Source organism: Balaenoptera musculus, chromosome 19 (assembly GCF_009873245.2).
Source record: "Balaenoptera musculus isolate JJ_BM4_2016_0621 chromosome 19, mBalMus1.pri.v3, whole genome shotgun sequence".
NCBI classification, from domain to species: Eukaryota; Metazoa; Chordata; class Mammalia; order Artiodactyla; family Balaenopteridae; genus Balaenoptera; species Balaenoptera musculus.
In genome coordinates, this window is record NC_045803.1 from 49,209,275 (window position 1) to 49,230,944 (window position 21,670).

Here is a 21,670-nt window from a genome sequence, read left to right on the forward strand (position 1 = left end):
TAATTACAGTTGCTTCTGCAGGCAAGCATGAGGCATCTCTGACCATCGTCATATAATTTCACAGATGGAGAAGATGGGAAGCTGAATTTTCATCCCTGTGGGGAGTTGTCTCTCTCTGTCTTACCATTTATTCTTAGTTGTAGACTCTCAAAGTTTTGACACAAAACCTGTGGAAGCTTATGGTATATTCATGTCCTTGAGGGCTCTAGCACTAAAGTTTTGTCTCTAACCCTGTGAAGTTGTCAAAGGATCTGCTCAGTTTCTCCTCTTCAGAAATCCTTAAGTCACCTAAAGAGGAAAACAAGGGCCCCAAAGGTAGGACTGGTCTCTTTGGCTGTTCTTCTCCCAAATCTCAGACATTTAATATTTTATTGTCTTTCAGAGCTTCAGTCCCTACTTTTAATTTTGTACAGCTTTTAGCAGGAGCATTGTTCAGAATCTCCTAATCTACCATTACCATAATATTATTATTTTTTAGTTAAAAGTTACTTTGCATCTCAGTCAAATTTTAATCTTCCTCAAAATTGTACATGTTATCACCCTAATATAAATTTAGGCTTAACGACCTGTCCATATATCAGCCATGTAAAAATTTATTACTATGTCTCAACAATAGTTACAGACTATAGTGAAGATTGTATCTTTCGTGCGCTTTTTCTCTCTTGCCCTTTGATATTTCTGTCTTGAGAATTCAAACCCTTCTATGCTAAAAGGGCCTAACCAGTGTATTTTACAACTTTGTGCCTCCACAGATTCTAAAATAATGGCTGGTTTGTGGTCCCTCAGTGAACTATTGTTAATAATTTGGTACCCCTCCAAATAAATATTTTAAAGATATTGAATATCTTCTGAGAGGGATAGTAGAAACTGATTTAATATTAATAAAATTCTATACTCTTTTATATTGAAAATTGAGTTATTATGTATACAGAGCAAAACTTAACTTTCTGATTTGACTGCTGTACTCTCATTGCTGGTTTTCTATTATATTAAATGAATTCCATTCACACTCAAGATAGAATCAACTTTTGTTGGATATAGTTACAATGTCTTGTTCAACATATGTTTAAACATTATTCTTATCTGGGTTTATGTTAGCATATTTCCCATTTTTTGGTAGTTCTTATTTTTCTTTTCTTTTATGCTTTTCTAGACCAGAAGATCTCATGGGAGGCACACTTAGTAAAGATTTATAACTAACATCATAAAATAAAGAGCTGATTTCCATTAGACAGCATGTTGCTATGATATATTTAGTTTCTGCATATTAGCTGACAGTGTCAAAATGAATTGTACTTGGAAAAAGGTCATATGTAAGTCACATGAATAAGAGAGGTCAGAGGATTTTAATATTTGCCTGTTTGTTGTATTGAATTTCTACTAATGTTGCTGTTTATTTTGGTGGGAGCTGGACGAACTTACATGTAATTACAGATCTGCTATATAACCACATGTAACTGGTCCCACGTTTCTAATTTATTACAGCAGTGTTTTGGAGCCCCTTATGAACTACCATATATGGCCATCTCCCTTTATGCATCTTGGCTTTCATAGATGAGTTGCTCAATTACTATTTACAAAAGAAGTTAATGCTATTACACTTCTTCATAAACTTTAGAAGCACTATGAAAATACTTAAAATCCTGTGAAAAACTTTAATTCATTAACTCCATAAATTATCTTGGTTAGAATACATTTCTAAACCATCTTTGAACATCTCATTGAGTTTGAAAATCATCAAGTCTCAAAGAAAAGAAAAATACAATTAAGGCTTTTTGATTTTTATCACATAAGACACATCACCTTAATTTTACTTGTAGATATTTCATATATTTGATGATCTAATGGCATATTCTTCTACATTATGCATCTATTAGGAGGTTACCGTTTATACGCAACAGTCCTATTGATGTTTGAAAATTTGTCTTTTATTTTCATTCAGCTGTAGTAATTTTGCAAAAATATAAAGTTAATAGAACAATCCTTTTGTCTATAAAAGTCAACTGGTAGAGTTGTGTCCCAGTTCAGTAATAATCTAAGTTGCATTACTTTGAGATGTGTCAAAGATTTTAAATATAAATTATGAGAAAAAGGGAAAAACAGCCTCAGATAAAATATCAGGTTTCCTCTAGGGTGAGTTGTTTGCTTTCACGTTCTGTTGGAGTGAGGCCTTTGATGGCTTAGCTAAATTATGGGCTTTTGATTCAGAAAAGTATAGAATTAAATCCTTACTCTGTCACTTTCTAGCTGTGTGGTTTTAGGCACATAAGCTCTATAATTTTTGTTATCTTCAGTTTTATGGTGGGCACAAAAATACTTCACAGGATTGAGGCAAATATTAAAACTACATAATATATTATATATTTCTGCTGTGTCTGATGTTGAGACACAAGCTTTCATGTTGAAGACATTCAGATTGATAGCACAGAAGACATTTGTTACTTATTTCTCCCTTTGGAGGTTGGCCCTAGTCAACTGTTCTCCTAAAATCTTTTCCCACTCTGAAAAGTTTTGAGATAAAATAGGGAGGGGAAAAATAGCACGATTTATCCACAAGCCTGAAGAATGTTCAAAGAGCAGACCAAAGACCAAGAGCACAAATCAGCTTGACCTGCATTGAAATGCGGATTTCTAAGGCCCCTCTCACAGATTTAGTGCGTGACAGCACCTCAGGTAATTTGGACAAGCACTAAAGTTCAGAATATATAATATAAGGAAAGACATACACATTCTCATAATAAAATTATTTTTTCAAAAGAATGAAACATTTAAATTCATGCATTCCTTTATGAATTATGAGTATATGAAAAAATCTTCATAGCAAATTGAGAAAAGTCTTCTAGGCAAGGGAATTACGTTAGGAACATTAGTATGCATTGAACTCTTCATTTATAAAGTGAATAGCATCAATTCCCTGTCTCATTCACAGACATTCTAAAAAAATTCCCGTTAGATATTGAATTCCACAGCAGAATCTTTATTATCTTATGTTTTAAAAGTTAGCAACAAGTGGAACAAAACAACGCAAATATTACTGTTCAGTTAAATATATTTAACTAGTAGTAATGGTGCATGTTTTCCCAGTAACATTAATCTTAGAATGTTATTTAAGGTACCCAGAGCATTACTAAGTGGTATTTCTGCCTATTCTGTCACTGTATACACTTACATGTCTATGCATTACTTTATTTTGCTAATTATTATAAAATTAATACATGCTCATTAAAAAAATTCAGAAATGACTAAAATGTGCTAAGTAAAAATCCCATATCCCCCACCTCACAATTTCCCTCATCCCTTGTCAGAAATAATCACTTAAAATTTTGAATGTGCTCAGATGTTCTTATTACTTATACAGACAAAGTAATTTACATTTCTTCTTTATGTTCTCAAAATTCAAATAGCTCATAAGTTGATCAGATAAACTGTGAAAGGCTTCCATTTACAGACGTCCTCTTCCCATTTACCTGTCTGTTGCCACTGTCACCTGCATCTTTTCTCCCAATCCCATAAAATGCTGAGATCACAGAGTGCCATCTGTCTCAATCTATGAACTTATATTAATTTTGAAAAAATGTGAGATCTTTTGGAGGGTTATCTAATTCATCATCCAGGTGTTCACTGCAAGAAATCATAATTAGGTATTGTATTAACCTGCCAGTGGTACCCAGGAAAATAGAATCAGAAGTGTAAGAAGGTCTGATTAGGATTGAATGTCTTTAAACCAGGTCCTCAACCCTGGAGGCACATTACCCTGACTTGGAGAGCCTGTAAAGACAGACAGACAGACAGACAGACACACACACACACACACACACACACACGTACAACAATGCCCAGGGTCTGAGCACTGGGAGTTTTAATGTGTAGTCCAAGTTTGGGAAATACTGTCTTAAATGAAACTGCCCTTCATCAGCCATTCTAAAGAAAAAGTTGGTATAAATGGACATTTTCAGGCAAATGTTCATGGTTTTGACAGAAATGGAGACCATGGTGCCCTAAAGGTGAAGTGAGGATGGGGATTAGGTAGTACAATAAAGAATACAGTTAACCTTTTATATCAAATCCTCAGTGTGAAATTTCAACTGGTGGAATAGCATGGAACATTCTAGAAGTGTCTGGTTATCAGAGTCCAAATGTCTGTGGGATTAAACGATGTTCTCCTGTTTATGTTCTGGGAAATATTAAGCAGGAATGTGGGCCTAATATGTTTGAAACATGCTGGATAACTGTTCCTCCCTCAGGAGATACAGTGCTCATTTGTACATTCTCATTTGACATCTTCATAGAGATACAATAATCAAGAAACTTGCTGAACTTTGATTTGTTTTTACGCCCAGTCTTTCCCAAACATACACATCCAACAGATACTTTGTTGAGAACCACTTTGAGCCAAGCCATATTCTAGGTACTATGGAAGGAAGGCAGTAAAGATCCCTGCTTTACAGAGCTTGTCTTCTAAGGGGATAAGATAAACAAATAATCAAAAAAGATCCCCAAATAATGAGTAATATGAAGAAAATAAAACAGAAAGGTAAGATGCTGGGGTGCCAGGTACACTTCCTTTAGAAGCTGTGATCAAAAAGGGCCTGTCCTAGGTGGTGCTCTTCAGACCAAGGCCTGAGATGACAAGAGGAGCTGGTTGTGCAAAGATCTTGAGGGAAGAACTTTCAGAGCAGAATGAACAGCTGGCGCCAAGGCCCTCAGCAGGACTGAGCTTGGCTTCTACACGGAGGTTCCGTGTGCTTAAAGCATCATGGAGGAGATTGCCAAAGACTGTGTTATGTTTGATAAGGAATTTGGATTTTCTTCTAAGTGATAAAGGAAGCAGTGGGGGTAACATAGTTTATCTTACCTTTAAAAATCTTACTGACTGCTCAGAGGGAAAGAGATTAGGGATATGGATGGGGATGGGGATGGTGATAGGAAACAGAAGACTAAAAAGATGAGGAAGAGGCCATTGAAGTAGTTCTGGAGAGATAACGCTTTGTTGAACCTGGTGGTTGTAGCTGAGATGAAGGGAGATGCCTAGATTTGGGAGATAATTTGGAGGCACCATCATAGAACTGTCTGTTTTGTGTGAGCCTGAAAATTGGGTGTATGAGGTACTGGGAGAGGGGGGCATTGGGGGGCAGGAAGTAGAGTTGACTGATAAGGGGAATCAAATCAAATTAATGTGACTGAAAAACCCAACCTTACTTTTTTTTTTTTTTACTGTGTTAGAAAATATTTTGGTAAATGTTGGTAAAGAGATATTTGTGAAGTAGAAAGAAAAGTAGGCAAATGAATAAACTCCCTGGGTATTGGTGTTCCTAAAATATTTGCTTTGTTTGGTATGATCTACATGAGGGTGACCTCATTCGTTGATCCAGTCATGGTAAGGGGACCTGTCATGTGGCTGAATAGGTCGTAGCTTCATCCCTTATTTCGTTCCTACATATCCTGGTTGTTACAGTTAAACAAAAAAAGAAGGAGGAGGAGGAGGGGAAGACAAGAAGGAGGAAAGGAGAGAGGAAAGGAAGGAAGAGGTGGAAGAGGAGAAGCTAAAATAAAAATTAAATATCAATTATTGAGAACAACTGCTTCATCCTAACTTTTTCACATATGAAGCTTTACCATATGTCATGTAGGAGAAAATAAAAGCTGTTCAGGTGTGGGTTTTGCAGGTGAGCTATGTGTTAGGTAGATGCATCCTGATATTGTGGAAGGAGCATAGCTCCTGGTCATACCATATAATAGTTTTGCAAACACCAGAGATTTTTTTTTCACCATTCTGACGTTTAATTTCCTCATCTGCAATTTGATGGTGCTAGCTCAGCATCATTCCCGTGGTCTTTCTAGCTTTCAAATCTAGAATCTGTAAGTCTAATTTCAGGTCTTTCCAGATTATTATTGATTCCAATTTCCCTTAACAATTTTTTAAATACAGGTGCTTTTATTTTATTATTTTTTATTGAATAAAAGTGACACGCAACAACAATTTTTAAGGTGTGTATCCAGCCTTGTGGTGAATGAAGTTTAACAACCTATTCTCAGAGTGTAGCTCTGACTTGAATGGTGATAACTTTCATTTATGTTACTGAGTAAGATAAAGTGAAACAATACAAACAAGTCTTAACCTTACTCATTCATCAATGATGTGAGCAACTTCTATGCTGAATCAGATCGTAGCTTTTGAATACAGGAAGAAGATGTTCTCAATATTCCTCATGGTGCACAATGTCAGTAACTTTTATGTTTCGTCTGCACCTTATAGAAACAAACTTTACTGGGGGTTTCATAGTTGAAAGCTGGCTTGCTGCGGATGATGGAATTTAAACTGCTAGATAGAAAGAGGTTTAGACAATAGTAACTTATGCGGATGAAGATACGTTATGGCATAACTGTTAACAATATGATCTTCTTAAAGAAGGTTGCCATTTTATAGTAAAAAAGCAAATCATACGTTGCCTGTTGACATTGTAGGAGACAAAGGGAAATAGATATTCTCCAGGTACAATGATTTCCTTCTTTTCTCTTTTCTTCTAGGGATTTTCAGGAAATGCAAATGCAGACAGTGTTGTGTACTATAGACTACAGCCTTCTATCAAAGCCAGATTTCTGCGCTTCATCCCTTTAGAGTGGAACCCCAAGGGCAGAATTGGAATGCGAATCGAGGTGTTTGGATGTGCATATAGTAAGTATTTGTTTATCCAACACAGTGGAATAGATATCAAAGGAGATGTTTTAAAAGCCAAACTGTATGCTGAAATTGATTTAAGAGCTATGTAAAGAGACATAAAAAACGGGAGCAGTTTCCGTGGGAAGCTTTATTTGTGCCCATACATGCCAATATTGACTTACGTGTTCAGCTTTTATATTTTAAATCAGAAATGGAAGCATTTTACAGATAGACAAATCATTACAGAGATAGATAGAAAGATAGAGATACATGTTTGTAGACATATGTGAATCCATTTATCCAAATCTGATATTTTTGACCAGATCTTAACTTTTAAATATTAGAGTGGAACCCCAAGGGCAGAATTGGAATGTGAATCGAGGTGTTTGGATGTGCATATAGTAAGTGTTTGTTTATCCAACACAGTGGAATAGATATCAAAGGAGATGTTTTAAAAGCCAAACTGTATGCTGAAATTGATTTAAGAGCTATGTAAAGAGACATAAAAATGGGAGCAGTTTCCGTGGGAAGCTTTATTTGTGCCCATACATGCCAATATTGACTTACGTGTTCAGCTTTTATATTTTAAATCAGAAATGGAAGCATTTTACAGATAGACAAATCGTTACAGAGGTAGATAGATAGAGATACATGTTTGTAGACATACGTGAATCCATTTATCCAAATCTGATATTTTTGACCAGATCTTAACTTTTAAATATTAGAACGTCCCCCCATAGACTATATGTGCTGATGTTTCATTTGGGCACCCTAAATTTAATAAAAGACAGTGGCCGATTTAGTAAAACCAATCATCTGTTATGAGACCAAAGTATGTTTTTCTCTACAGCCTAATAATATGCCATGAACCTCACTTATAAATATGCTATGCCCTGTGCATAAATTCATAGAAAAGGTAAAGACCCCTGCCAAAATGTAAGATGTGTTTGAAATACTTTCACATAAAAGATAGAAACCACAGATTTCACTTAGTCTCCTCTTAATGAAGTATTTTATTATGTCTTTTTGTGGGACAGAGACCTGAGAGTTCTTGCTAGCCCACCTCAAGCCACACCATCCTGTCGTTAGTTAACATGATCTACAATTATCAGGCGAGCAGTCTGAGGTTTGGAGAGAGTCAGTAATTTGCCCAGCATCTCACAACTTAGTCCACAGAAGAATCTGGAAGAGAACCCATAACTGTTCAATTCACTGCATCCTTATTCCTCTAGTAAACCTTTATTTTTTTAGCCACTAAAGCTTTCTTCACATGTATTTCATCACTTTTTCAGGTTCACTTTATTTATGTAAAAGGCAGGCATGTCATAAAGAGGGCAGGCAGCTTGTTGAAGTTGTTTACCCTGTGTCAGACAGAGAAACCACGTTGACAGAATTGTCATAATAGTATTAGTAGCAATAGCACTAATGTTAGTGGGATTAATTTTTATAATTGTAGAAGTAACAAATTTTTCTTGAGTGCTTATTATATGTCTGATACCATATTAACCAGTTAGTTTATAATTCCAAACAAAGTCCAGATAAATATTATTAGGTAACTTGTTCCATTCCCCTACTTTGCAAATGAGGAAGCTAGAGCTTAGAGATTCGATGTTGAGACTGTGTGACTTGTTCCAGCCACCCAGATAGGAAGTGACAGAGCTGGGTTTGTAGCCAAGCCTGCCAGACTCCAGAACCCCAGCTTATTCTCATGCCTCCTCCAGCTGTTAAATGAGAGATGAGCCATGGGCAGCTTACTTCTCATCATCTGCCTGACTTCCTTCTAGCTTTCTTGGCTTCTGCAGTTCAGCTTAGCTACTGCTGGTATGTGTTAGCTCCTCCCTTTACAATGATCCCACTTGAATAAAATCATCCTTAAAAAAAAGGTCCCACCCCAAATTGCGATTCTGGAACATAGAATCTGGACAGTCAGTCTTATTTGTCTTTGGATCGTAGAGTTTTAATAAAGCCCGTGCCACACAATGGACAATCAGCAAAGCAAACTCCAAAATGACTCATATTTATAGTTACTGATTCAGAGGGTCTACCTTGCAAAATATTTATTTATCACTGTATAATAATAGCAAACAGTTACTGAGCACTTATTCTGCGTCAGATAACAGTTTTTATAGACATTCTAATTTAATCCTAAAAATCACCCATCTAATGGAGTCTTAGAAATATTAAGCAGTTTTCCCAGCAGCATACACTTAATACACATTCGATCTCGTATGTAAATTCAGCGTTAGATTAACAAGGCTATTGATGCTGTTTTCCCACAGTAACGTCCCTATGAAGTGACTGCTGGGGTGCAGGCTCCTTTGAGTTCTCTGCTGCCACGTGCTGGATGATAACTCAGATTCCCCCCCACCCGCCCCGCAACCCCATGAAACATTCCTTTTGCTGTGACTTCATCTGCTCTCTCTTAGAGTAAGCACATCATCCGGGCACTTAGTCAACCTCCTTTTTTCATGGACCCACGGTTGAAGGGTCAATAGTGAGAGCCAACATTTTAAACTCAAACGTAAGCACACACGGCAGAATGATACAGCAGGATTCAATGTAAAATGGCTGTCGGATAATTTTGGATAAAAGAGAAAAAAAATAAACTTAATGGAAAAATACTCTCACAGGTGACCGAAAATAACCTCAAAATGGGCTGGGTGTGAATGCTTTATGGGAATGTATTTGATCAAATTGACTTTAATTCCTCAATTACAGCATAATCTACACTCTTATTCTCCACCTCTGCGTAGCATTAGCCTTGCAGAATATTAGTTTACTAAAGCATGATACTATTTAATCATCATTTACTGAACAGTTAATATGTGCCAGGTGCTATGTTTTACCATTTTACCAACACAGTGAAGTAGGTACTTGGATATTACCATTTTGTGGTCTGCTGAATGGCCCCTGCGGCTTGCTCTGGGTTGTCTGGCACAGAAATCGCTGAGACCACCAGTGTCCCCTGCCCTCAAAAGGAAGAACTGTAGGTCGGCAAAAGAAGCCCGCTCAAGATTTTGTCTGCAACTCTCCTGAGTAGCCCAGATCCAAGATCAGACTGGATTTTCTCCAGATATGCAAGGCCATTCTTCCGCAATCCTTAAGAACAGGAAAAGTGTGGGAGGGTGCGACATGAGCAGGGTTCTCGCGGATAACAGTCCCAGGACACCTGTCCGTGCCGGCAGCGAAGTGGGCCTCTTGTGAGCTTGAGGAAGGCCTGGAGGATTGCATCCAACCTGCCAGCTTGTGTGCTCCCATTGCCTGCACCAAGTTAATATGACTTTTGGGTGGGCTTTGCCTGAGTGACTCACTCAAGAATGTTGTATACCAGGGTGCTTCAAGTCTCCTGACACGGGCGAAAGTGGACTTAGAGAAATTAAGAGCTTTGGGATTACACGGCCCGTGTTAGACCTAGGATTTAAAATCAGATCCATCACCTTCCAAAACCAGTACTCTTGATGAATCATACATGTGTTCATCCTTTAAATGTCTGTTGACACTTGCTAAAAGAGAAATCTACTAGCTGTTGGGTATAGGGAGGAATTTAAAGTAATACATTTTTTTCTTAAAGATGAGAATGTGCAATGTCATAAAAATTACACAAACTCAATGCAAAATATGGTAACATTAGTGTAGGGTGTTAGGAACAACGTGATTGATAAATTGAGGTTAGTATGAGAAAGTTTATGGCAATAGGTTTTGAAACTAAGGTGCAGATATTTTCACATGAGAGGCTGGGAGAACGGTCCAAATAGGAGAAGGGGTGTCTTCTAGTCAAGAACAGGAATGAAGATTGCTTGGAGGGATCAGTTTGTATTTGAGAATGGTCATTCAGACTGAAATGAGGGGTACAGATTGGAGGGCTAAATGAGGGGTACAGATTAGAGGCAGCAGCTCAGTTGGGAGGCTTCTGAACTCCTTTGTGCAAGTGACAGCTGGAGTCTCAAACTAGAGGACCAGCAATGAGGAGACAGAGTTCTCCTGACTTGAATCAGATTCACAGTATGCTGAGGCTACTATTGAATCAAGAGAATTTAGTGATTGTATGTGAGGGGACACTGAGTTATCAGATTTGAACAACTGTCTGGAAGGTAGTGTCATTTACTGGGAGGGGGCACTGGGGAACAAATAGGTTCTGGAAGGGAGCAGGAGAGAGAATTAATTCCATCGCTGACTCATTGAGTTTAAGTGTGAAATACGGAAGATTGGAACTCCACACCCTCTGGGGTGAAGTTACAGAATTGAAACCTATAAAATATCATTAGTTATTAAATCATAACCTTTCCACTTACTGTTGATAATAAAAGTATAAAGTTTAAAGCTATGTTTGTACAACTACTCATGTCTTTGAAAAACAGAAATGCATTTCTGTCATAATTAAAACAGGTCCTTTATACTGTTTTTCAGGTAACGTGCATTTTTATGCCAGACCCCCCTGGCCCCTTGTGCCTAATATGTGTGTTGGCTGAAGTTATAGATGCAAGCTGGCGCTGTGAATATTGCTGGGAAAGTGGCTGTTGTGAGAATCACACATGGTTTTATTACCCTGAGTTAGAACAGTAACTTGTTATGAAGGAGCATCAAGTGAATGGAAAATCCATATCAAAGAGCATGTTCTGCTTTTATGTCAGTAAACCTGACGTTGTTTCCTGAGTAATGAGAGAAGCAGAAGCTAAATTTTATGGGTTCAAAGGGAAAGCATAAATTTCAGATGTCTTGGCCATAGCCACTGTGAACACGTTTACAGATCTAGACAAGAGGTGTAGGTAAGGAAATAACTTGTGGAAGAAAGAAAAAGAAAAGACAGTGTTTGATGATGAAGAAATACTACTCTGCTCAGTGTGTCCCAAAGGGTAAACAATGGTAAACAAAGGCAAGAACGGGAAATAACTGGCTGCACGTGAGTGTGTCTGAGGAGTCCTTAAGAAGTAGCAATCAAGCCGCAGGAGATAATGTTTAATTGTGGGTGAATTGCTGAAGCAATTGTCCTGAGTAGAAATTCTTAGTTTCTTTTCTCTAGCTGTTGTGTACACACTCTCATTTTGCGATCCACGATCTCTCCTTCCTCATCCTCAGCAGAATAAAAGCATCCAACTGCCCGGCCGTAGCGAAAGAATTACAGTTTCTTTGAAGTGCTGTGATTTCATGATTTTTCTAGTCTTAGGATCTTTTCATGAAGCATAGGGCGATCACCACACATCTAGCCTTCATTCCCCTACCTAGATAATTCTTTTACTCCTTGTCTTTTCTCTGCATAGAAATCACTGTTTCTGACAACTTCTCTAGTACTTCCTGTTTAGGTCAGAGGATGTGTTCTGCTCCTGGAACAGCTGTTCTACTCCTGATCGCATCACACACACATTATACTGTATTGAAATCGGATGGTCCTTTTTTGGTATTAGTCTTCTGGACAGATAGATGAATGAATGGGGGCAGGTCTGGGGAACTTCAGGAAGGCTTTTCCCATCATCCCAGTGTCTTATTCAGTCCATTAAAGATCAGGCATAGAGCACAGGGAAAACTGAGTGAGAGGATTGGCAGAGAAGAAATGTACAGAAGTGTTACACTATTATGTTTATTTGCTTGAATGCAGACTGTGTGAGAGAAAATTATGGATTCTATTTAGTAAATGGAAATAAGTCAGAAATTACAAAACTCATGTTAACTTAAAATAAGAGTATGCATTTCATGATGTAAAAAATACTGAAAGTTGGAACTACTTACATCTGTAGATTTCCGTTTAGAAAATATATCAATAGGAAATATAAGAAAGTAACATGAAAAGTGCAACTGTTTATCTGGGTGAAAAAACACTGAAAGAAAACTAAGTAATAACCTTCCTTCTACTTAGGATGCCGCTCTCTCACGCCACTTGTTGGGTTGGCGAAAAAGGAAAAGCAGGAAATGTGTTAGATTTACCCTAAAGAACAGTTGTGGTTGAATCCAATACCTACTTATTAAGCAGCTCCAACATGTTAACTGCTAAAATCTTGACAAGGTGCTTTAAATACAGTCCCTGCTCTCAGATTGTTTATCAGCTAATACTGTAGCTGAGGGATCCTATTTTATGTCAGAGTTTAAAAAGAAGATGGATTCATGTTGGCCTAAAATCAAAGTGGATAAATTCTAATTCTTTGCAAAGTTTATAGTCTTAAGATTTTAATTTGATGATACATGAAGTTATATTAAAATTAAAATGAGGTTAGCTTTTAGAATGCCAGAAAATAAGGAGACTGTGAAAACCCACCAGAATAATGTCAAAAGAACTCAGCCAACTGAAGGGGCTCTCACTGACCAAAGATGGAAATATTTTAGCATCAATAAAGATAGTAACTGCAGTTTTGAAACATATTAACTATATTTAAGTGAATGGGTTCATGATAATACTAAAAAAAAAACCCTCATTGGTCACCTAGGAAAACTATTAAGGAATCGACTCATTATTTTGAAAGCTAATAAATGAAGAGAAAACATCAAGCATTTATCCTACTCTTCCTATGTAATCTGTACCTCAAGGTAATCAAATAGAAGATTAGAGGGGATTTCTCTTTAAAGTTATATTTATATAAATAAACAAGGAATAGTAGAATCAGTATATGCCCATTTTGCAATCCTAAATAAATTAATGGACAAGTCAATAATTATAAAATTTCACAAAAAGAGAAAGATTTGCTTTTAGGTACCAGTCATAACAGAGTAGCTTTTATTGGACTATTTTGCTGCCCACAGCAATTATAGTGGCTGGATAAAATACATTTAAAAAAAATGCTTCAGGGCTTTGAAATTCAGCTCAAAACAGGCAGCAACTTGAGAGGACTTGACTCTTGAAAGGTGGAAAGCAAACTCCTGGAGATCCATATTTAACTGACTTTTTCCTAAGAACATCATGATACTCAAGTAGCAAGTAGCCAGATTTTACTAGGCTGAGGAGACAGAGGTCAGAGTTCAGGGTTGCCAGAGTGATTAGAAATTTAGGGTGGAATACTGAAAAGGAGGGTGTCAGAGAGGGAGAGCCCTGCCTCCTGCATACACATTCCCCTTAAATCCTTGCCTGATTCCTGACTTGCCCATGCCCACTATGCACCGGGCAAAAAGCAAGAGCTGGGAGATTCAAGTCCTGAGGACTTCATCCAGCATCTGCCTAGTTCTGGGAAGGATACCTTTGGAGTTCAAGTTCTGCCAATTTAGAGAGACTTGTTAAACACTTTGGGCTTCTACCTGAAAAGCCAGAAAGACATTGCCTTAGGAATAAAGACCATAACTGAGGACCAATTGTTACGTCCTGGGACTAAGGACAAATCCTAAATAGACCTGTCCAAGAAAATCCTGGAACCAAGCTTTCACAGGGTCAAGGTGATCTGCCAGTAATTCAGCTCCCTGTGGATCTCTTCCATTTAGTTTCTGCCACATCATCCATCCCTCTCCAGACTCTCCCACCCTCCCAGCTCTTCTCCCCCTCTTCTCCCCCTCCCCACATCCTCTTCCTTTCCTGACCCTAGATGTTCTCATAGGTGGTGACCTACTCAGCTTAAATATCATTTCCTCAGAGATGTCGTCCCTAATCAACAACCTAATTTAGACCTTTCTGCTCAAACCTCTGATGTTACCCTGTCCTTTTCCTTCAAGTTCCACTTAACAATTTGTAAAAACATCTGTTCAGATGGGATGAGTTGCGTGATGTCTTTCTTTTCCTTCTGATTGGAGGATCCATGAGGACGGAATGTGTTCCCCGTTACACAGGCTCCTACTGTAGAACTTCGCACAGTAAACGTTCAGTAACTATTTGTTAAGTGGAGGTATTAAGAAAAATATCTGATTAGCCACGATATAAACCAAAAAATGAATAAATATGTAAACATCCAAATTTATTATACTCAAGCAGTAGCAACTGACGAAAAGAGAAATATCTCTGAGATGAACATATGAAATTTCAAAAGTTGTTATTATTAAAATGAGAATAATAGCATACTAAATAATAACTGTCAAGGCATTTTGATATTTCCCTCGGGTGCCAACAGCTTTTTTTGGTATAGCATGAAAGGTTGGAATTATTCTCCACATATTCCAGATAAGGAAATTGAGAATTGGCACTTAAGTGATTTCTGTGACATCACAAAAATAACAAATAAATATTAGAAACAGAAATCCAGCTTACATCCTCCAATGATACACTCCAGCGTCCTTGATGAAGTAGATGTTACCGATTTCAAATCTATTTAAAAGGTTAATTTAAATTGATATGTAAGTGGCCATGATGATGTTTGCTCCCATAACCTCCTGGAGTGTTATCACTGACCTTAACTCAGTCTGTTTAAAACCATGATAGTAAAGTCACCTTTTCCCTGTGGTTATGTACAGCATTTGATCCTGTGCCTTCTTCCTTTTTACCATATCAATTTTAGTTGTTTTAAACCTAAGAGTCCCTTAAATCATTCTATGTTCTTTTATGCTACTATGCAAAAATAGAACAACCCATTTCCTGTTGATTTCTCGAGTGCTTGGTCTCTCCTCTCCATCTCTTTAAAAGCACAATTCTGTAATGCACATCTCACGTGCCTATACATCATGCTGTAGCTTTAATATTTCACTATATAATAGTTTAACAGTGACTCAGTCTGATTAATGTTTTTTAGAAGTCAAAATTGGACCTCTGTTTGTTTAGTGATTCAGAGGTAGTAATTTTTCAATAGAGAGGCAGTATGATCGGTGTTTAAGACTGATTTCAATTTAGCCCAGAAGAGTTTGGTCCATAGCTGTTTTCTCTAGTGGTAGCACTCTTTTTCTATTTGTGTTTTTGGGGTGATTCCCAAAGAATTATTAGAAGAGTCTCATGTCTTTTTCAAGAACTCTTTCATGACCTTCAATAAAATGAATTTTCTATTTTTAATGATTTGTTTTCCATTTCATGCATTTTCTATTCCAATTTTTCTCTTTTAAGTTTCTTAGTCAACTGATCTCATCAATAATGCTATGATTCATGGTTTAACTCACAGAATCCATTTCTCCCTGAAAGATGTTTCAGGGACAAGTCACTACCACCTCCACAATTTTCTGCAAGTACCACCTATGGTATAGATAAATAAAACAATTTTGTTTTCCATGGTACAATTCAGTGTGCAATGAGTTGTTCATTTTCAGAGAACAGGTTTCTGTAAGCTACCTCTTCTTCTTGTCAAATAACCCTCATGCTGTCGTCTGCCTCAGGATCACTCAGGAACCTATATTCTTGGGTTGTCTTTCAGAGATTCTAAATTAGCGGACATCAGGCAGAGCGCAGGATGTTTGTTGAATGTTTATGGAGGCCACAAGAGATTCTCCTTAGGTGATTCTCACGTGGTGGGACCATGGACCCCAATTTGAGAAATCATGCTCTTGGATGTGTTTTTCTTAGTAATTCACTTACAGGGTGGGGAAGACATTGCTTTTTCAAATGGCAACCCCTCACAATTGGAGAAGCCTCAAACTTCTGGAGCAGGGATAGGATGCAAGGGCGAGGGAACGGTACTGGGTCAAGTAGAAGATATGACAATGAGCAGTGTGTCTGCATGTGAAACATGCGGAGGTAGAAAAGCAGTTTGCTGCTCACGGAGGTGAAGCATTTCTGCCCTTTAGTTAACGTCCTTCTCTGAGGCTGAGAGGTTCAACTCCTCCTGCACGTGTTAGAAATCGTTCGGGACCCAGCCCTGAGGCAGCAGTGACGCATGAATAATCACATCTCAGGAACGTGTGTCTTCCCCGCTAACCCGTAAGCTCCTGGAAAAAAAAATGCACTTCGTGTTATGCATTACTGTGTCTCCCACTGTGTTCGCAGAAAGGTCTCCATAAATATGTGCTGCAGAAGGAGCACAGAATACGTGTTTCAGCAATTCCACTTCTCACACAACTCCCTGAAAGAAATAGGATATTTTCTTTCAGAAAACTCTTTATTCTACGGGAGATTATATTTCTGAATCATGCAAATCAAGCAGGCTATACCTCTTTCCCGGGGTCACAGGGAGAATTGATATGAGAGTAGGGCCTGCAGTCTTTGTGAGCCACTTCTTTGCTTGCTTCCTGCTATAAATGAGAAGATCTGAGATGGAGGTATTCACTGAGGAGGATTCAGGTCACCGACAATTACCATGGTGAGTCAGCTCAGGCATTTGCTGACAGACAGAGAAAAAGCCACAGAACCCACAGATGGCTCAAAATCATTCTTGCTGCATAACCTGGCAATGACATTGGTAATTGAGCATTTCTTGTACAGTTCAGAAATTCATTATTTTTTAGAGTCCACTTTTAAAAAATAAACACACCAAATGTATTTATTAAACTATTTTTGCTATCCCTCTTTCCCTGCCCAATATTCTAATAAGTAATAGCATTAATAGTAGTTAACATTTATTGAATTCTAATTATATGCTAGCAACTTCCAAAAATTGTATAGATGTGCATTCATACAACAGACCTGTGAAGAATATACTGTTATTAACAAAATATTGTTAATAATATTAATCACTTAAAAAAAAGAATGTACTACTATTCCCACATTACAAATGAAGGAACAGGGACAAAGAGGGCAGGTAACTTGCTGTGATAGAATAATGCCCTGTAACCATAGATATGTTACATTACATGACAAAGGTACTTTACAGTTGTGATTAAGTTAAGGATCTTGAGTTGGGGAGATTATCCTGGATTATCCAGGTGGACCCAGTGTAGTCACAGGGGTCCTTATAAAAGAGAGGTGACAGGATCAGAGTTAGAGAAGGAGATGTGACTGTGAATGCAAACATGAGAGATAATGAGAAAGAGAGAAATCTGAAGATGCTATGATGCTGGTCCTATACAGGAAGGAAGGGGCCACAGCCAAGAACGCACGTGGTTCCTAAAAGCTGGAAAAAAGAATGTTGAATTACTATCACTAGGTTAAGCACACAAATGTTTAACGTCCAACAGGGCAATAAAACCATAACCTTTGGGGATATATTTTCTACCTGACGGAAGTTATTTGCATCTCTACTGGGAAAAAAACACAACAACTGTAAATTAACATGTAACTTAGAGACTGGCCCTCATCAGCAATAAATAGTAAAATAGGATATTTGTGAATTCACCTAGAATTAATTAGACGGGCTTCTTTTAAAAAGCTCCAGCATGACATTGAGAGGACATGAAGTTATTCCTTTGATTTATTTTCCAGCTTTTTCAATTTTCTTAACAGTGGTAATATCAGTTTCAAGAGAGACCTGTCTCTCCCACCAGCATCCTTGGAGAAAATTCAGATTCTCTCTTCCTCTCTCTCCCTCTGTCTCTCAAAAGATTATTTTTTTTCAGATAGTTCCATATTTTTATATCGTTAACTGTATTTATCATAGCACAACGTTTTATGATGATTGTGTAAAATCGCATGCTTTTTATGTATCAGATAAGTTCTATAAATAGTTTTTATAAGTGAGTTTTCTACCTAAAGTGATACTGTTAGGGACCATCCTGAATTTCTTTGTTTTATGGGAATCCTTGTACATGTATTACACGGATATAACTTGAAGTTTCCCCGTACTGACATTGTACTTACATTCTGAATTTTATTTAGCTTTTTTGTCCCGAAGGGTATTGTTTACATTGCATGTGAAATCTGAGAGCTGAGTTACTGACTGCCACTGGAGTTTCTCAGCATCCTCAGCTTCCTTTCATGATAGTGAATGAGAGAATGTGTTGGGAGAATGTCTAGCCATCTTAAAATTAAGCATAATAAGAGTAATTCTATTTTATGGGGGCAAGTTTAGGACTTGAAGACTGACAAGAGTAAGAAGATTATTGATTACCATCTGCTTTAGCATCAGGTTTCTAGACCTGAGAACTGAGCTTTCCCAACTACCTTAATTAAAGTGACCCCAGGCTTCTTTTAATCTTGATCCGAATGCCTGTTCTGGTCTGTAATGGTTTATGAACTTACTTTTTTACTTGCTACTTGCTGTCCGTCTTCACTGAATGTAAGTTCCATGAGGACAAGAGCCACGTTGGTGTGGATCCCTCTTTTATCTCAGCATCCATCACAGGGCCTCAAACTGGACGGGATAAATAAATATTTATTGCATGAATGGACCCAACTACTTACTGTGATACCTGTGAAGTAAGAACATAATAGGTAAGAGAGAAAATGGCAAGTGGCTTCCATTTAAGAGATGAAGCAGTATACCATTGCTTTAGGCATCAATAGTCTAATGTTTCTCACTATCCCATTTTGCTGATGGAGATATTCCAGGCACAAAGCTCTTGGTGCCATGAAAGGCTAATATGACCATTATAATGTAATAACAATAGTGAAGAAGAGAGGAAAAAAAGAAATAGAAGGCTGAAGTATCACAGGCTAGACCTTCACTGGGGAAAATATTCTCTTGGTAGCTAATTCCAAAAATAGACTTTATCTGAAATAAAATCATTATAATGATGGTTGCCTTTAAGCGATGCATTAACTCAGAGATAACTGCATGGCTCCAAATGTGTCAGCATTTAAAGTCCGTCTTATTGGAATTGTTCTTAATTTACTGTAATCTAATTATCATAGAACACATTATTTGTATTTGACACAGAGTGATGTTTTTGCCATGCACATTCATTCAGCTATATAACAAGGAGTAATTATTCAGTTAACATTATTCTTTCTACAGAATGCAATGTTTATTCATGTGCACTTGGTGAATGAATTCTTTTATAAGAACATTAACAAGACGTGGAAAAGTCAAACCTCTGAATTTCCAAAAGATAGCTGCATAAAATAGTTGGAAAAAATTTTGGGCGGTGGTGAATATAAATGGTTCCCATTAAATATGATGGATAATCTGAATGAAATGCATATTTGGACATACAAGTTGATGTAATAATTTTGTCGAATGAAACAAGATGAGTGAACTGTAATGTCGTTTTGTTGACTGGGAGAAGTCACCTAACCAGTTGAAAAATAGCTTCCTATTTTATTGGGTTTCCCTAACCTCTTCATTTATTACATAAATGCACTCTCAAGGGTAATTGCCTTAAAAAAAAAAATCTTTGACTTGTGAAATGTAGGAAACACTGCAAGGCTTTCTGAGTATTATCAGTTCTTTGCTCAGGGTGCAACTGATTTTGACAGATGTACTGTTATGTTACTGGTATAACATGACATCTTTTATCAGATGAACTGAATAAAAGTGATCTTGACAATGAGTATATAAGACACTGTCAGAAAGCTGAAAAAACCTGTCAATGTCACAGTTATGACACAAATGCAGCAGAACAGCCCTTATAATGTCATTAAGTGAATATCTTTCCAACAGTGCCCTTGAGAAGACAGAAAATAGCATTGCTCTTAAATACTATTACTTAGCCACAAAAATAATAAAATAAAACGAAACACAAAGGTCAGTTTAATATATACTTGAGGTGGCATTGATGAGTCTGATGTATGTGTATGTATTTATGTGTCGATCTCTTTTATATATGCCATATAGAAAGAATTTTGAGATTTCAAAACTACTTTTTCAGAAGCTAAAAAACCATTTAACTTCAACATTTCAAGAATGTCATTAAAAATATTGATCATGAAATATGCAAAGTGGTTTATGGGTATTGATTATAACCTTTTCCCTAATTTATTATGGAATGAGAAACAGCCTTTAATAATATAAGAGAAAATCAGAAATACATTTCAAAATGTATTTCTAGATCATGAATTTTGTAAATAGGTGGGTAAAGACTAAAATGGAATCAATCCCAGGAATTAGAAGGAATTAGACATTTGGTGGTTTTATTTTCCATTATTTTGATTGGCTTGGAGCTGAAATATACATGTATGGGTACAAGTATAATGCTCTCTCTATACATATACTTTTAAAATGCTATAATGAAAAGCATATTTATCCTTAGAATGACTTTTAATATCTTTGTCTAGGATCAGAGGTGGTTGATCTTGATGGGAAAAGTTGCCTTCTCTACAGATTTGATCAAAAATCCCTGAGCCCAATAAAGGATATAATTTCTTTGAAATTTAAAACCATGCAGAGTGATGGGATTCTACTCCACCGGGAAGGGCAAAATGGAGATCACATCACACTGGAATTAAGAAGAGGAAAACTCTTTTTAGTTATTAATTCAGGTAAAACTATTTGGGTAAAGTGCTTGAAAAATCTGGTCATTTAGATATCACCTTAGTAACTTTATGCTTTTATAGCTTATCTTGTTTTAGCAGTTAAGGTGCCTTATTTCCACATTCAAGTGTTTATGTATATATGTGTGATATATGTATATCACACATATATATATACATGCCCATATTGTACTTGCACATACAAATGGTTCCTAATTTGCAAATTGTACAAGACCCTCTTTCAATGTCATAGTGCTGACAGAACCACTTAGCTATTTTCAAACATCATGATGAAAGGGATGGGTCATTGAAAAATACTGAGGTAGTAAAAATAATGAGGTTGTAGCAAAGGTAAAATTTACATTGAAAATGAGTGTGTGATGGTGGGTAATGCTAATAAAGAGAATTAACAGAGGAAGAAATTACAACAAAGTTGAGAGGATATTCAAACTTGAGGTAAATTCAGACTAGCGTTTTAGATGGAGTGGATGGAAAGAGATTGCAATTATCATGAGACTCTGGTGCCCCCAAAAGAAACTTTTTTTTTCTTTTTTTAAACTGAGAATAATGGTGCTGTTATTTTTTTCTCTTCTAAGGTGAAGCTAAGCTGCCCTCCACCCACGTCCCCATCAGTCTCACCCTGGGCAGCCTGCTGGACGACCAGCACTGGCATTCCGTGCTCATCCAACGCTTGGGCAAACAAGTCAACTTTACAGTGGATGAGCACAGGCGTCGTTTCCACGCCCAGGGAGAGATCAGTTACCTACATCTCGATTATGAGGTGTGACGGTTACGTTTCAATTAATGCAGACTTTGTAATGTATATGTGGTGTAGCCACATGAAAGAAAATACACTATAGAAAACCTATGTTCAGAGTCGGTCAAGGTTCTGATGAAGTGTT

The 21,670-nt window shown here is 37.2% G+C and overlaps 1 protein-coding gene across 4 annotated transcripts in view; it reads left to right on the forward strand.

Annotated features, from left to right (window-relative positions):
• The window catches only part of CNTNAP4 (contactin associated protein family member 4), a 257,943-nt gene that overhangs the window by 134,530 nt on the left and 101,743 nt on the right, over positions 1 to 21,670 (forward strand). For 3 of the 4 annotated variants that reach the window (XM_036835023.1, XM_036835024.1, XM_036835026.1), the window contains 3 exons: positions 6,529 to 6,676; positions 20,574 to 20,777; positions 21,365 to 21,549. In XM_036835023.1, coding sequence (XP_036690918.1) covers positions 6,529 to 6,676; positions 20,574 to 20,777; positions 21,365 to 21,549 — 537 coding nt within the window. Of the gene's footprint in view, positions 1 to 6,528; positions 6,677 to 7,001; positions 7,063 to 20,573; positions 20,778 to 21,364; positions 21,550 to 21,670 lie in introns of those variants that run through there. The other variant, XM_036835025.1, reaches the window with a different exon arrangement.